The following is a 14,058-nucleotide window of genomic DNA, read 5'->3' on the forward strand; positions in this document are numbered from 1 at the left end:
CCATTTAATGCTTTATTGTTTTTGTTCATACATCTGAACATCACCACAGAGCTCAGTCTGCACGGACAAAAAATCTCTAAAATTGAGGAGCTGCAATTTTATACATCTTCAACTTTACATTTAGCTGATCAGGGCCCTGTTTTATCAAGATAAAGTTAGCGTTGATTGTGAAATCAATGCTAACTTTATCCAACTTGAAGTCTGCTATAACTTTAAATCAACTGCAAGTTTCCGTTTTACGAAGAGACTTAATAGTCAATTATAGTTATAGCTCATCACCATGACTTAATTATTGATTTAGTCAAAACAAAAAACACGGGACGAGGCTGGTTTCCGGTATTGTCTGCTTAAAAACAAAACAATACATTAAGCAAAACAAACAACAAAAACATGATTGTTTGCCATGGCCACGGAATCGTAGTCTGCTAGTGCGACGCATTATTATTAGCGCTACAGCCGCTGAATTAGAAGTAATATAAGTTTGCAACAAAACCGCAAAATACGCCGTTTTGCGTTGTACTGAAAAAGTACGTCAGTAGATCTAGCACATCCCGAGCTCAACGAAAATCTGCGTACACGCGTACCGTAAAGATTCCGCACACTACGTAGGATCCATGGAGATATTTTAATTACAATGTATACAGTCAGTATACATCTCTATGGTAGGATCTCAGTAAATCACTCAGTAGTATTCATTGACATTGACATGGATCTAAACGTACGGTAACTGACTGTCCGAGCTCGAGGTGAAGGTCGTGTAGGCCTATGCATTGTTTCAAGTCTTAAATTCAATAGGCTGAAGTCCTGTGTGTTTCCTACGTGTAGGATTATGGAAACTTGTGAGAGTGTGGTGACTACAGTCGCTTGTTTTTACCTCTACGGCGCAGATCGGCTTTGTAAAGAATAGATCGCGAGTCTACATGTCGAAATTCTAACGTTGTAGACTTAGACGCTCAATTATAATCTGCAGTAGACTCTACGGTACGTGTTATACGGTAAGTACAAACGACTCGCTGAACATAACGTTACTTAGGCCTAACGTTAAGCCTATTACTGGTTAGCCTAACTTAGATCTCAAGTTACTGTCGTACTCGGTGCTATAGAATTAAACTCTTTATTTTCTGTACAGGCCTACTAAACTCTTAATTAGTATCTATTGACGAAATACACGTAGCTCTACGTAGGCCTACACATGTCAGAAATCACTGGTTTCCTCGCATATGGGTTCTTTGGCAAGATATGCATTGCACACAGACGCAGTTCCAGTTACAGTACCGTATTCGGTTACTTGCCCTTCTTGCTGGCGATGGCTTGACTGGCGGGCGGGCGGAGGCGCCGGGCGCGCAGGCTGGGACTGAGACTGCTGTCTAGGGTGTTTGCGTGCAGCAGTCGCGTACGCAATGCGTGCCGATCGTGAATTTCAAGCAAGGAAAAGACCATAATTACATGAAAGAAACGCAACTAAATGTTAGAGAAAGTGAGCAGGTAACAGACAAACATTTGTGACAAGACCCCAGCTAGACTAGGAAAGTGTGACAGTCATCTTTCTTCTTTAAACTGCCTTACAATTGAGTCTACCTAGACTGTTTCTACTTAAAGTTGATATTTATTAGCTGTTAAGTTGATCATGGATTTGGAGTGGTTGAGAAAACTTATAATTGATTTTGGAGGAAGTTAATTTTTTTTCCAACTGTGGGTGTCTTGATAAAACAGACTTTAACTTAGCTTGGAAGTTAATCAGAGATTAAGTGGACTTAGAGTTGATATGAGAAGTTAATCATGGATTATCTTGACTTAACATTAAATTCATCTTTTGATGAAACGGGGCCCAGAAGCAAGTATTGGGCTTCGAAATGAGATGGAAGAATATCGAAGGGGTATTTGAACTTTGTCTTTGGAAAACATCCCTATGGATTGATCTGCATTTCAATGAAAATAAGGAAACTCTTCTGAATTCTTAAGATACCAGCCTCTCCAGCGCTCACCTTGATTTCTTCGGACCGCTTCTGAAGTTTGGTTGCCTGGGTAACGAGAGAGTTGTCATCCTCCTGTCCGCTCTTTTCATCGCTGATGAAGCCGTACTTGTCGTAAAGCTGCTCCCTGCAAAACAGGAGACACCAAGAAATGATGGGAAATTGTTAGCAAATAGAGTAAAATTAGACAAATAGAACGATACAGATGCTAACTCATAATTGACCATGAATGTGAAAGATACAGAATCATTGGAAGTACCATTCATCTGAAGATAATGATCGCTTTAATAACACATTATGAAATTCAAACATGGAGTAGCATTGTACTTATATGTCTTGCATAGCAGATTTCACTTTTGAGTAGAAATTATTTACTAGATAATTTTCCACACCATAAAAACCATGATTGTAATTCAGTTGTTGTTGGCTTCTTAATTTTCTTTTTTTTTTGTGAACACAAAGTGGAAATAAATTCAAATCAATCAATCACTTGCCTTGTGCATACACACACATACAGAGGAGAGTCTAGCCAATACAGTCAACCTTGATATAGTTGACCTTGCATAAGTCAAATAATCAACTATTAAAGGAGACCTCCGGGTGGTTTTCAGATTTCTACATTTGAACAGCTATAAATTAGTTATACTGAGGACAGAGTTTCAGAATTTGTGATAATTGGGATGAAGAATAAGAATATTTTCAAAATTTAGAACAAATTACAATGAACAAGGATGATGACATGGCAGAGTCACCATAAGAATGCATGAGTTGGGGCTCAAGGAAGCAGAACAAAAGAAGAAGGCATGCATAGATTATACACAGGTGAACTTGCAAGCAAGCGGTATTGTAATGGAATTACACTGCTACATTTTTGAAATATGTGAACCTCCTATGTCATCTTCCTTGTTCAGTGTAATTTGTTAAAGATTATTCAAACTATTGTTTCTCTGCTCAAGAACCACAATAAATTCCCCAAATTTATACATGGAGTTGTCAATTTATGTACTACATGATGTGAAATTATGAAAATCGTCTGGAATGTCCCTTTAAAGTTGGAGGTCTTTTCAATTCTTCTTATCTTTATAATTCATTCTATTGACTTAGCTACTCATAATTGAAATTTTCTCTCTAAAGTCGAAGCTATCTATTCAGTCCAAATAGATTTGACTAAGGCCATATTTATGCTTCCCCTTTTCGGGCCAGAATCAGTGTTTTGAAACGTGATTAGTGCAAAACGCTGTTGTGTTCATGCTCACTTCGATAGAAACGCTGATTCAAAACGCCGATCCAATACGCACAAAAAGGTGCGTTTACGATCGGCGTTTCTGACTAATCACGTTTGACGGGGAAGCATAAACGCAACAGCGTTTCTAAACGCGTTTAGAGTGACGTCATCTAAACGCCTTTCCGGTTCACGTGAAGAAGCGCATGCCCGGCCAGCCAGCTACCCTGACCTGTGCAATTTTCCCATGTACTGTGTATACGCATGTCTTTCCCAGCTGCTCTCCCAGGCCAGGCCACCAATCGCAGCACGCGCCCCAATTTGACCTGCCTCTGCTGAGGTCAGCGAAGCTATCGCAATTAAACGCTCTTTCCAAGGCTCGAAGTAAGTGAGCATAAACAGTGCTCCCATGAACAGCGTTTTGAATCAGCATTTCAAAACGCTGATTCTGCCTTCGCAAATTGAGCATAAACACACCCTAAGGCAAGTGTGGGTGTAGAATGTATCCTGAGAGCACACTCTACCTTGAACTCTGGGAGTAGGACTTAATCTTGTCAGCTTTCACCTCGGAATCCATGGCTTCAGCCAGAAGTTTAGACACGATGTCATCAGAATCGGTGGCTCCTCGGTCCGACCGATCACCTAGAAGAAGAAGAAGAAGAAAAAGAGAAGCAATGCCACAATAATAAATTAACACCTGAAATCTTTGCGTTTCTTTTTTCACAAATGAATGCAATAAATACACGTTTATATATTTTTTTTCAAATAAAACTGAAATCATTACCATCTTCTACACATAAACAATCTAAGATTTTGGATGGACCAATTAAAGAAATCGTTATCAGTGGCGGATCCAGAGGGGGGCGCAACCGGCGCACGCCCCCCCCCCTTTATTTTCGTTAAAAACAAAGGAAATAAAAAGAAAAAAAAATTCAAAAGCATGACAAATCATTCCAAAGCACAAACATTTTGCAAAGTGTGCATTCACTATCAAGAGAAGATTCTATTAACAAGTATCAACATACTACAATACGCTTGAACGAATGGTTTCGTCCAATACTGACCGTCTGTAGGAAACATTGAGCACGGTAGTTTTAGCCTTCACCACTGTTGCCAATTTGGGTCAGATAATGATTGATGTTGCCCAAAGCAGTTGTATAGAGAAGTAGACCTACATGTACTAGTAAGAGTGCTTATTCACAGTATAACACTGCCCTGGTGATTTGTCCGTCGTCTGTGAGTGCTTGGAGATACACTGTAGGTGCTAGGCTTAAAGGACAAGTCCACCTTCATATACATGTGAATTGAGTGACTGCAGCAATATTTGTAGAACACATCAGTGAAAGTTTGGGAAAAATCGGACAATCCATTCAAAAGTTATGAATTTTTAAAGTATCTGCACAATCACTGCTGGATGAGAAGACTACTAGAGTGTATGATGTCACATGTGTACAACAATATAAGAAAAAAATATAAAGAGAATTTCACAAAATGTTTACTTTTTGAAAAAAAGTGCACATTTTTTCGACTCATCACTGACGTATGTTAAGTGTAATATTATTCTCCTTGCCTTCTGAAAGAGGGAAGTCAAGTGTTTTTATATTATGCGAGAAAAGTGAAAATATCTTGAATTTTCCTTATACTTTCTTTATATGGTTGTACACATGGGACATCACAAGCTGTAGTAGTCTTCTCATCCAGCAGTGACTGAGCAGAAACTTCAAAAATTCATAACTTTTGAACGGATTGTCCGATTTTGCTCAAACTCTCACTGATGTGTTCTATTGCTGCATTCACTCAACCCACATGTCCATGAAGGTGGACTTGTCCTTTAACCCTCACCGCAGACAGTGCTCCTTTGCTAGCATACCAGCAGCCAAGTAGCAGCCAAGGAGTGGTGCCCTGTACAATTTTTCTGTGAGCTTGCGGGGCAAAAGCCACCATTACGGAGTAGGGTATGCACAACATCAATGTGGTCACAGGCATTTTATAAAGTCTGCCCTCTACAGGCAATGAGTATATGTGACTGTGCATTACAAAACAAACAAAAAGTCGCAAACACTGATATTGTGTAAGGACTGAAAATAGGTGAAATGGGTCAACCTAGCCAATCTTGACTTTTATATATTTTCTGAAAGTGCAAGTCTTCTTCTACACTATGCTAAAATTTGGGATTATATAACAAACAGGAAAGTGTGTTTTTTAGCAGTTTATCTCGAACATTTTTTTTGGTAGAATAGTGTGATTAGGTGTGTCTTTAGAATCCCCTTTTCATTTCTTAAAAACCTTGCACACACTCTTCACTTTCAACTCTAATAACTTTTGAAAGGATAGTGCTACTGCTTTGAAAGTTGGCATTAGATATGTACAGAATGTGTTAATGAGGCATGCTTAATTTCAGTTTAATCTGATAATCCCTTCATTGTTGTTACTCTGGTGGTTTACTTCCTGTTTTTTGTCCCATTCATCGCGCAGCTAGCACAGTTTGGTAAAGATTAAGCGCTTGAATAGACACTGTACTTCAGAGCCTCTTTTCTCAGTTCGTACTTTTCCTGAGTTTGTGCTTTCTTTCCAATATTCAGATCATTTGATTTGAGTTATACATCATTTTAAAGCTTAGAGTCTGCTCTTTCAGAATATGGTCTTAGCTAAAAATCCATATCTGGCGACTTTTTGTTTGTTTTGTGGTGCAGGGTCACATATTATCCTCTACTGTTCTGCCTCACCTCTCTGTGGTCCTCTCATTTCATTCAGGAGGAGGAGATACTTGCTCTCCGTCCTACAATACTCTGCTTCCAGGTCGATGTACTTTCTGTGAAAAGAAACGTGGCAAAGAAAGGGCTCAAAACCAGCACATTTTTTTGTGTAAATATTCTTTCTAGTGTCCTTAGCAAATGTAAGAGGCCCCCCACGACGTTTCGTGCAATGTATCGCTATCGCGAAAAGCTATCGCCGCGACGTTTCATGACTTTTTTCTTTCGAGTCTCCCGCATCTTTTGACACCAAATTTGCGATGTCCGGGCATGCGGTTCCGAAGTTGCGCATAAATATGAATGTGCATGTCAGACAAAAAATTGCTCAAAAACGTGAATTTCTGTACAATTTCAATGCAAACTGTGCTTACAGGCAAATTTCATAAAAGCATGATTATTTGGGGGTTTTATTGATAAAAATCAAATAATAGCATATTTTCGTGTTCAAAACAATGTCACAGACAAATTTTATTGAAAAAAAATGAAAAACAAAGTATACAAATCAAAGAAATACATAAGAAATTCAAAAAAACAATACTTCAGAAATTTTTGCTGATGGCACAATTTTTTTCTCTTACATTTGCTAAGGACACTAAAAAGAATATTTACACAAAAAATCTGCTTGTTTTGAGCTTTATTTTGCGATTTATACCAAATGTCTGATTTCATGCATCATAATGCATAAATTAGCCTAATTTAGCATAAATTACATTTTTAAAAATTAACTTCATGGTACTTTAGATTTCGTCATACGCAATGTGTGTGCCGATTTTCGTCGCGATCCCGCAGTAGGCGCCCCCCCCCCCCCCCCCCCCAGACTTAGCATACAATTGGTCAGCTTTTCCTTGTGGGGTTAAAGCACTGCCCCATGGTATCTCTTGACCCAACATAAGATTCTATAAGTGGGACTGAGCTTATAGTCGGTCAGAATTTCTCACAACTATTAACCAATAGACTACACTATTCACCATAGACTACACTTATAAGCTAATCAGAAATTAGAGCTGAGAAAACAGCAAACATGATCATTTTGTTAAGAAACAAGATGGTTCACAATAGTTGCAAACTTTACCACTTCCCGAACAAGATGTACATACTTGTTTGGATTTCATTGCCAAATGGAGGCGGTTACATACAGTACATGTATGTGTACTCAAAACCCACACCTGCCACACCAACCCTTATCCAGTCCCCGCCCCCCTTTCCTTTCTTCCCCCTCCCTCTTCTCTTACCCTCCCCTTAAAAACAAATAAATACAAAAACTAACAAACAAACAAACAAACAAACATATGCTACTGAGAGAAAAACATTCACTACAGAAAATGGTACCCTATTGAGAATCTGTTTTACAAAATGTACCTGTTCAGAATTGTGTTTTTTTTTTTTTTAATACTAGCATCAGCAATGTTGTTTTACAGGTACAGGTACATCACATTTTTCTTTTCACCATTTCCCGTGGTTGTCAATTTGATATTTAATATTGTAATTACATGTACTTCTCATGTAATGTTACAAGTTTTAGGAAAACCAATACAAATTTCTAAATAAGAAAAAAACACACATAAACAACAAAACAAAACACACATACATAAACAGAGACACACACAGCACACACACACACACAGCACACACACACACACACACACACACACAAACAACAACAACAACCCAAACCACAAGAAAAATCAAGCAAAATTAAGATAAATTTTATTGCCACACTTGGCACTGGCACTCACTCAGATAAAAACTTTTCCCGGACAACTGCGTCATTTCTCAGCTGGTTCAGCTCCAAGATCTCCTTGTTCAGGAACTTGTTCTGCATCTCAAACGCCCTCGCCGAGTCCTGGCAAATCACAGGGAAATACGAGTGTATAACCATTTTCACTCCTTTTTTTAGGAAAAGAATAGTGAAAAAATGAGCAACGGAATTGGGATTCCTTCGGGATTGGGAAACGGAGACCTCTAGCTGCCAGCCATGTGCTCTACCCACTGAGCTTTACAAAGCCCTAGTAAAGTGTTCCTCCCAGAAACCCTAAATTCTCAATGCTTGGATGGTCAGAAGCTATAGCAGTGTATTGGTGTTTGACACACATGCACACATTTGAACCTGACATAAACCTGAAGGATAATTCAAATTGGGGATTAATGCGAGGGATCACTGAAGTGATGCAGCTATTTGAGTATGTAACTAGAAATGTCGCTATGGCGACTGGTATGCCTCCGCCATAATGCATGATTCTCCTAATAGGTCTAGATAGTACATGTGGACAATGTGTGATTACATTTTCACAAAATTGGCAAAATATTGAAATGACAAGTTTGTCACAAATGTGTTGAATGTTCACCTTCCTTGACCTAGGTTTAATTGGATGAATAGGAGAGCATGTATTTGGGGATTTAAGGACTTTAACTTGACTTTGACCCATTCATATATTTATGCATTGAGTAATTTTCAAGGTACCGGTATGGAGAAAAAGTGCAATTTCTGTATTGAATAGTAAATTGTTACCATTTTCATCTGGCCTTTGACTCTAAAATTCATAAGATAATCACTTTCAGGTAGAACATGCATAAATATGTAGTAAGTTTCAAGATAACTTGAGCCACTTCCCCGATATGGAGGAAAAAGTTAGTTCAGCACTTTCACTTGATCTTTGACCTTTGAGGCAAAAAAAAAAGAAAAAAAAAAACTTTCCAGAGAATTTCTATTAGGTTACACATTCATACACCAAGTGTAAAAAAAAAAAGTAATCCTGCTGGCATTGCATAAACATGAGGGGAATAGTAAAATTTTGAATTGTTGCACTTGACCTTTGACCCCATGAACCCTACATTCTCTAGATAATCACTGCCAGTCAGTACATGTATAAACTATGTTCCATGGAGATACCTTGAACAATTTTCCAAAGTACGGAGAAAAAAAAAGAAGTTTTGATATTTTTACTTGACCTTTTGACCTTTGACCTCATGACCCAAACTTTCACCAGAGAATCTTAATTGGGTAATACATGTATACACTAATTTTCAAGAAAATATCTTCAGGCATTGCATAGATATGGTGGAAATAGTGAAATTTTATGTATTTGACCTTGACCTTTTGACCTTTGACCTTGAGCATGTGCACCCAAAAGTTGAAAGGCACAACTTCACCCCCTGATACACATACATGCCAAGTTTCATTAGGATACCTCAACAGGTTTTGATAGTTACCTTGTCCACAAAATTCATTACGGACGGACGGAAGGACGGACGGAAGGACGGACGGATGGACGGACAACCCGAAAACATAATGCCTCCGGCACCACTTCGTGGCGGAGGCATAAAAAACGCAAACAGAAGGAAACTGACCAGAAATGAATATAATTTGTTGCCATCCTCCATATTGACCAACAATGTTCTACCTTCAGTAGTTCGTATTCCATGGGGTCCACATATGTCGGTGAGTTGGGCAGGGCAGGTTCCATTACATCAGCGGGGGTGTTCCCAGCCAGGTTTGTGTTGCCCTCTACTTCAGGAGTTTGCGTGGTGGGGGCGGAGTCTGTTGCCGTCTTGATAACCAGAGGCTCCGCCTTCTCAAGTTCGTTCACCTTCAAGTGGAACAGAGGGGAGACAAGCATTATATCGTATTGAAGCAAGTTCCAGGCTACATTGTGGGCACGAGTAGATAACGATCGACTGAGAAATGCAAGAGAATTAGACATGGAATGGTAAGAAGCAATTAATAGCAGGGCCGGCGCAGTGTTTTCAAAAGTGTCGGGGCCCAGTTTTTCATGAGCTAACAAGCAAAAAAAAAAAAAAAAAAAGGTCCTCAGCTCATCTCTCCCCGTTCCCATCCACTTCCGGGTTTCTTCAGCTAACAAGCAAAAAAAAAAAAAAAAAAAGGTCCTCAGCTCATTCTTTCCACTCCCATTTTAGTACCACTTACGTACTTCCGGGTTGAAAAAAGTGTGGGGGCCCAAAGTGATGACACCTTATGTATTCTCCTTTGTATGGTGCACAAAAAGTGTGGGGGCCCGAGCCCCCACGGCCCCCATGGCTGTGCCGGCCCTGCAGTTAACTCAGATGATGATCCTTAACTTTGAGGTTAAGTTAACTTCAAGGACAACGCTCATAGTTAATTAAGTAGGGTAGGATGCAATCAAAGGTAAGCTAACTTGAAGTTCACTCAATGATAAGCACCACAGGATTTCTCAGGGTTAAAACTATATCCAAGAGCCGCAAGGGGTTCTCACTCGTTGATAAGCATCACGTAGACACAACTTGAAGGTAAGCATGACCTCTCCATGAACTCCTCATTTCCTTTAGCTTTCAAGTTAACCTCCCAAAAATATATACAGTACCTCTTTTCGCAAATTTCCTTCTCTGTGGATTTCTCATTGAGTGGGACTCACTCTTAGTTACATGGGGGCAAGAGCTTATCATCGATTATAAGCTTACATCGATGATAAGCTTCGTCGTGTCAAAGTTAAGGGGGCAAGAGCTTACAGCTGTATCCTGGAGGTTAGCCGAACTTACAGTTAAAGTCGGATGATCGTCATCCCTAATGGTACGTACACTCCCGAACGACCAAAGTTTGTGCATGCAATTGCGCAATGCCACACTCGGTGCTATATCCATAAACATGTGGGACAATGCTGCCACTGAGACATGTGTGTGTGTGTGTGTGTGTGTGTACGCATCATACACAAACATTGTGACCGCGAGCTGCGGTGATTGGAGGAGAGAAGCCAGAAGACGCGTGGCTCTTTTGGCCTCTCTCCATGCACATGCGCACTGAGAGTGTGCATCCATTCGGAAGCTCTCGTGGCTCGCTCGTACAGCCATTTTGGGGCAGGAGATTTGTAGCACAAAACTCTTGTAGTCTTGAGTGTTGTTCGCTGACCCATTGAGCCAGCGCTATTCTCATTCGGGGTCACTACATTTGATATAGAATGGGGGAGGCAGCATGTTGCGTTCGTCTCCATGCCGCACAAACCACTCGCCACGATCGTAAGCCTTTAAGGATTGAATGACAGCCCCTGAATGGTTTCTTTACACATTACCATACAAAAACATTCTGAGCATTCCTTGAAGCTTGCTAGCATAAGAGCAAGTGGGATTTCGTAAGTGGGAGATGTCAAGACTTGCATCTTCATTGTTTTTTATGGTTTAAATTCAAGGTAATTTGAACCATCACTAACTACAAACTGGTCTATCAGAAAACATTACATGGATAACCAAAATTTGCAATGGTAAATTAAATCACTGCATGACTTACATCTGTTGATGGACATAAAGGGTAAACAAGGGTAATGGTTAAGCTGCTACTAGTACTCTTTTTCTTGAAGACTGTTAAACAAAGTCGAAGAGACTCACCCTCATAGTAAGAGACACAACAATTTCATCCTTTGCCTGTATCAGGTCTTGAAACATGTTGATCTGCTCCTTTAATTCTTGCACTTCTTTTTCACAAGATCTGAAAACAAACAAACAAACAAACCAAGAAATGAGGCTGGAAAATGTAAAAATATTCTTTTGGCAACTGGAGGACAAATTTTACTCACTGGTAAATGTGGCAAATTCACACAATGTGACATGGTTTGTACACTATTAAATACAACAGATGATATATTGACAGAGGCTAATTTGTCAAGTAGGCTCTTCCTGGGATGGTCATGAGCCAGGAAAAGAATCACATAAATTTCATTTTAACCCGTTGAGTATACTCTGGCAAGTGTCTATGGAAAATATGTGTTGTGGCAAAACCAAAACGTCCTCAACGGGCTAAATGCTCCAAAGCACACACATGCAAGAGTAGGCCCTACGTGTTTTAGTTTGTTTTCAAATGTGTTTATCATTCTTGATAATCCAGTTTGTACGTCTTCTTACCAACAAGCAAATGTTCAGACAATGCCCGCAAAAGGTTCTGGCAGAACAGAGTTAATCATATCAATCTCCATTGAAAAAAAAAAAAAAGAAGCATCTATGAACACGGCCTCTACTAAAATTTGACATTTCACTGCACAACAGCCTGTTGAAACACGATACAATCACAGTACAATAGACAGGTCTTGATACAAACATATTCAAATTTGAAGTAAAGTTGAGTTGTGGGGAGGGGGGAGGGGATCGGTGACTCTGTACGAACAAGCTCACAGGGGCATAAGACAAAGTGCTTCTCGAGTATTTCTGTGCCTAACTATGTACAGTCAGTATGTCAAAGGATTAAAAATACAATCAGATTTCAGAATTGATAACTTTCAATATGATTAAACTTTCTGAGTGCTATTTCATGGTCTAAAAACATAACATCTTACCTATATTTTGCAGAAAACCCCATTTGACAGGGTTAAGCAGTCACAGAGAAATGTGGATCATTGAATAGCATGTCATGGGTCTGCTTCTTCCGAGTTTAGCACCCGGATGTTCTTGGACCTACATATTAATGTGTGAACACAATCAATGGACAGAACTTGGAGGGAAGGGATTCCTGACATGCTAAACAAAAATCCTCATTTCTCTTTGACCCCTGCAGAACATCGCATTGAGTTTTCTGTAAGATGTGGGTTATTAGTTATAATGTCTCACTCTAAACTTGTAATTTGCATTGATGCACTATTTTAAAAGTCATCGTTGTGGAGGGTCCAGTTGGAATTTGGGGGGCGGGTAAATGGGGTAGAAAAGTTTTCGGGCGTGGCTTGGTAATGGCGCGGCCCCGGTCCTGTCTTACCCCAGCTGGCTCTTGAAGCTGTCCCTGTCATTCCTCATCTCCTGCAGGAGCTGCTCCAGCTGAACCAGCTGCTTGTCCTTCCTCTGCAACACCTGCAGCTTCTCCTGGTCCGTCTGGCACAGGGAGAACTCACGGCTGGTGGAGACGGTTGCATAGCAACAGACAACATCATTACACCATGAATGGAAAGAGTGACACAACAACAAATAGCACAACTGTGATGGAGAGTGCACAGTATAAACCATTAGAAATAGCATTACTATGACGATTTGAATTATAAATACATAGCAGCGATGACTACAAAATGAAGAAGAGTGCATAGCAACCATAATAGGGTGGAAACGGTAGCATAGCGATGACAATGTCATAATGACAATGAGGAGGGTATACCAAGGACATCATCAAATAGATGTAGAGCAGGGAACGGCAATAACAGCTTGGAAGAAAAGGTCATAGAATCGACATTGCACAAGATGAAAAAACGAGGGTAAACCCATGGCAACATCAAGATAACAAAGAGATTATAGCAAGAGCAGTTTGGATAAAAAGTGCACAGCAAAAACACATTACGAATCCAATGAAGGGCCACAGAAACAGCAAAATTGGTAAGACAATCTACTGGTTATAGTACCACCATTATCATAGACAGCATGGTTTGAAAATGAGCACCGATGACAGGGTAGAAACAGTAGCATAGCAACAACGTAGATGAAAAAGGAACAGTATCAGTGAGTTGAAGAAATGAGGAAAGCATCCACAGTTTGAAAGTAGTGAGAGTAGCAATGACAGTAATTCTAAAATAAAGATATAAAAATGAAATTAATAAAAATTGATATTAAAAACAAAATCAAAACTAGACTAGAAATGTCGCTATGGCGACTGGTATGCCTCCGCCATAATGCATGATTCTCCTCATAGGACCAGATAGTACATGTGGACAATCTGTGATTACATTTTCACAAAGGTGGCAAAATATCAAAACGACAAGTTTGTCACAAATGTGTTGAATGTTCACCTTCCTTGACCTAGGTTTAATTGGATGAATAGGAGAGCATGTATTTGGGAGTTAAGGACTTTAACTTGACTTTGACCCATTCATATGTTTATGCATTGAGTTATTTTCAAGGTATGGAGAAAAAGTGCAATTTCTGTATTGAATAGTAAATTGTTACCATTTTCATCTGGCCTTTGACCCTAAAATTCATAGAATAATCACTGTCAGGCAGAACATGCATAAATATGTAGTACGTTTCAAGATAACTTGAGCCACTTCCAAGATATGTACGAAAAGCTTAGTTCAGCACTGTCACTTGATCGGAAAGGACGGAAGGACGGACGGACAGAAGGACGGACAGACGGACGGAAGGACGGACGGACGGACAACCCGAAAACATAATGCCT

The 14,058-nt window shown here is 39.7% G+C and overlaps 1 protein-coding gene across 1 annotated transcript in view; it reads right to left on the minus strand.

The window, feature by feature from the left end:
- LOC139717238 (TBC1 domain family member 2B-like) overlaps positions 1-14,058 on the minus strand; it is a 70,680-nt gene that overhangs the window by 12,026 nt on the left and 44,596 nt on the right. Inside the window, exons 13-19 of the mRNA XM_071628737.1 lie at positions 12,658-12,792; positions 11,304-11,403; positions 9,350-9,535; positions 7,685-7,791; positions 5,922-6,007; positions 3,720-3,837; positions 1,986-2,100 (exon numbers count right to left, since the gene is read on the minus strand). Coding sequence (XP_071484838.1) covers positions 1,986-2,100; positions 3,720-3,837; positions 5,922-6,007; positions 7,685-7,791; positions 9,350-9,535; positions 11,304-11,403; positions 12,658-12,792 — 847 coding nt within the window. The remainder of the gene's footprint in view (positions 1-1,985; positions 2,101-3,719; positions 3,838-5,921; positions 6,008-7,684; positions 7,792-9,349; positions 9,536-11,303; positions 11,404-12,657; positions 12,793-14,058) is intronic.

The sequence above is a fragment of the Diadema antillarum genome, unplaced genomic scaffold (genome assembly GCF_040938485.1).
Source record: "Diadema antillarum isolate AM-2024a unplaced genomic scaffold, OU_Dant_1.0 scf00000073, whole genome shotgun sequence".
Taxonomy (NCBI): Eukaryota; Metazoa; Echinodermata; class Echinoidea; order Diadematoida; family Diadematidae; genus Diadema; species Diadema antillarum.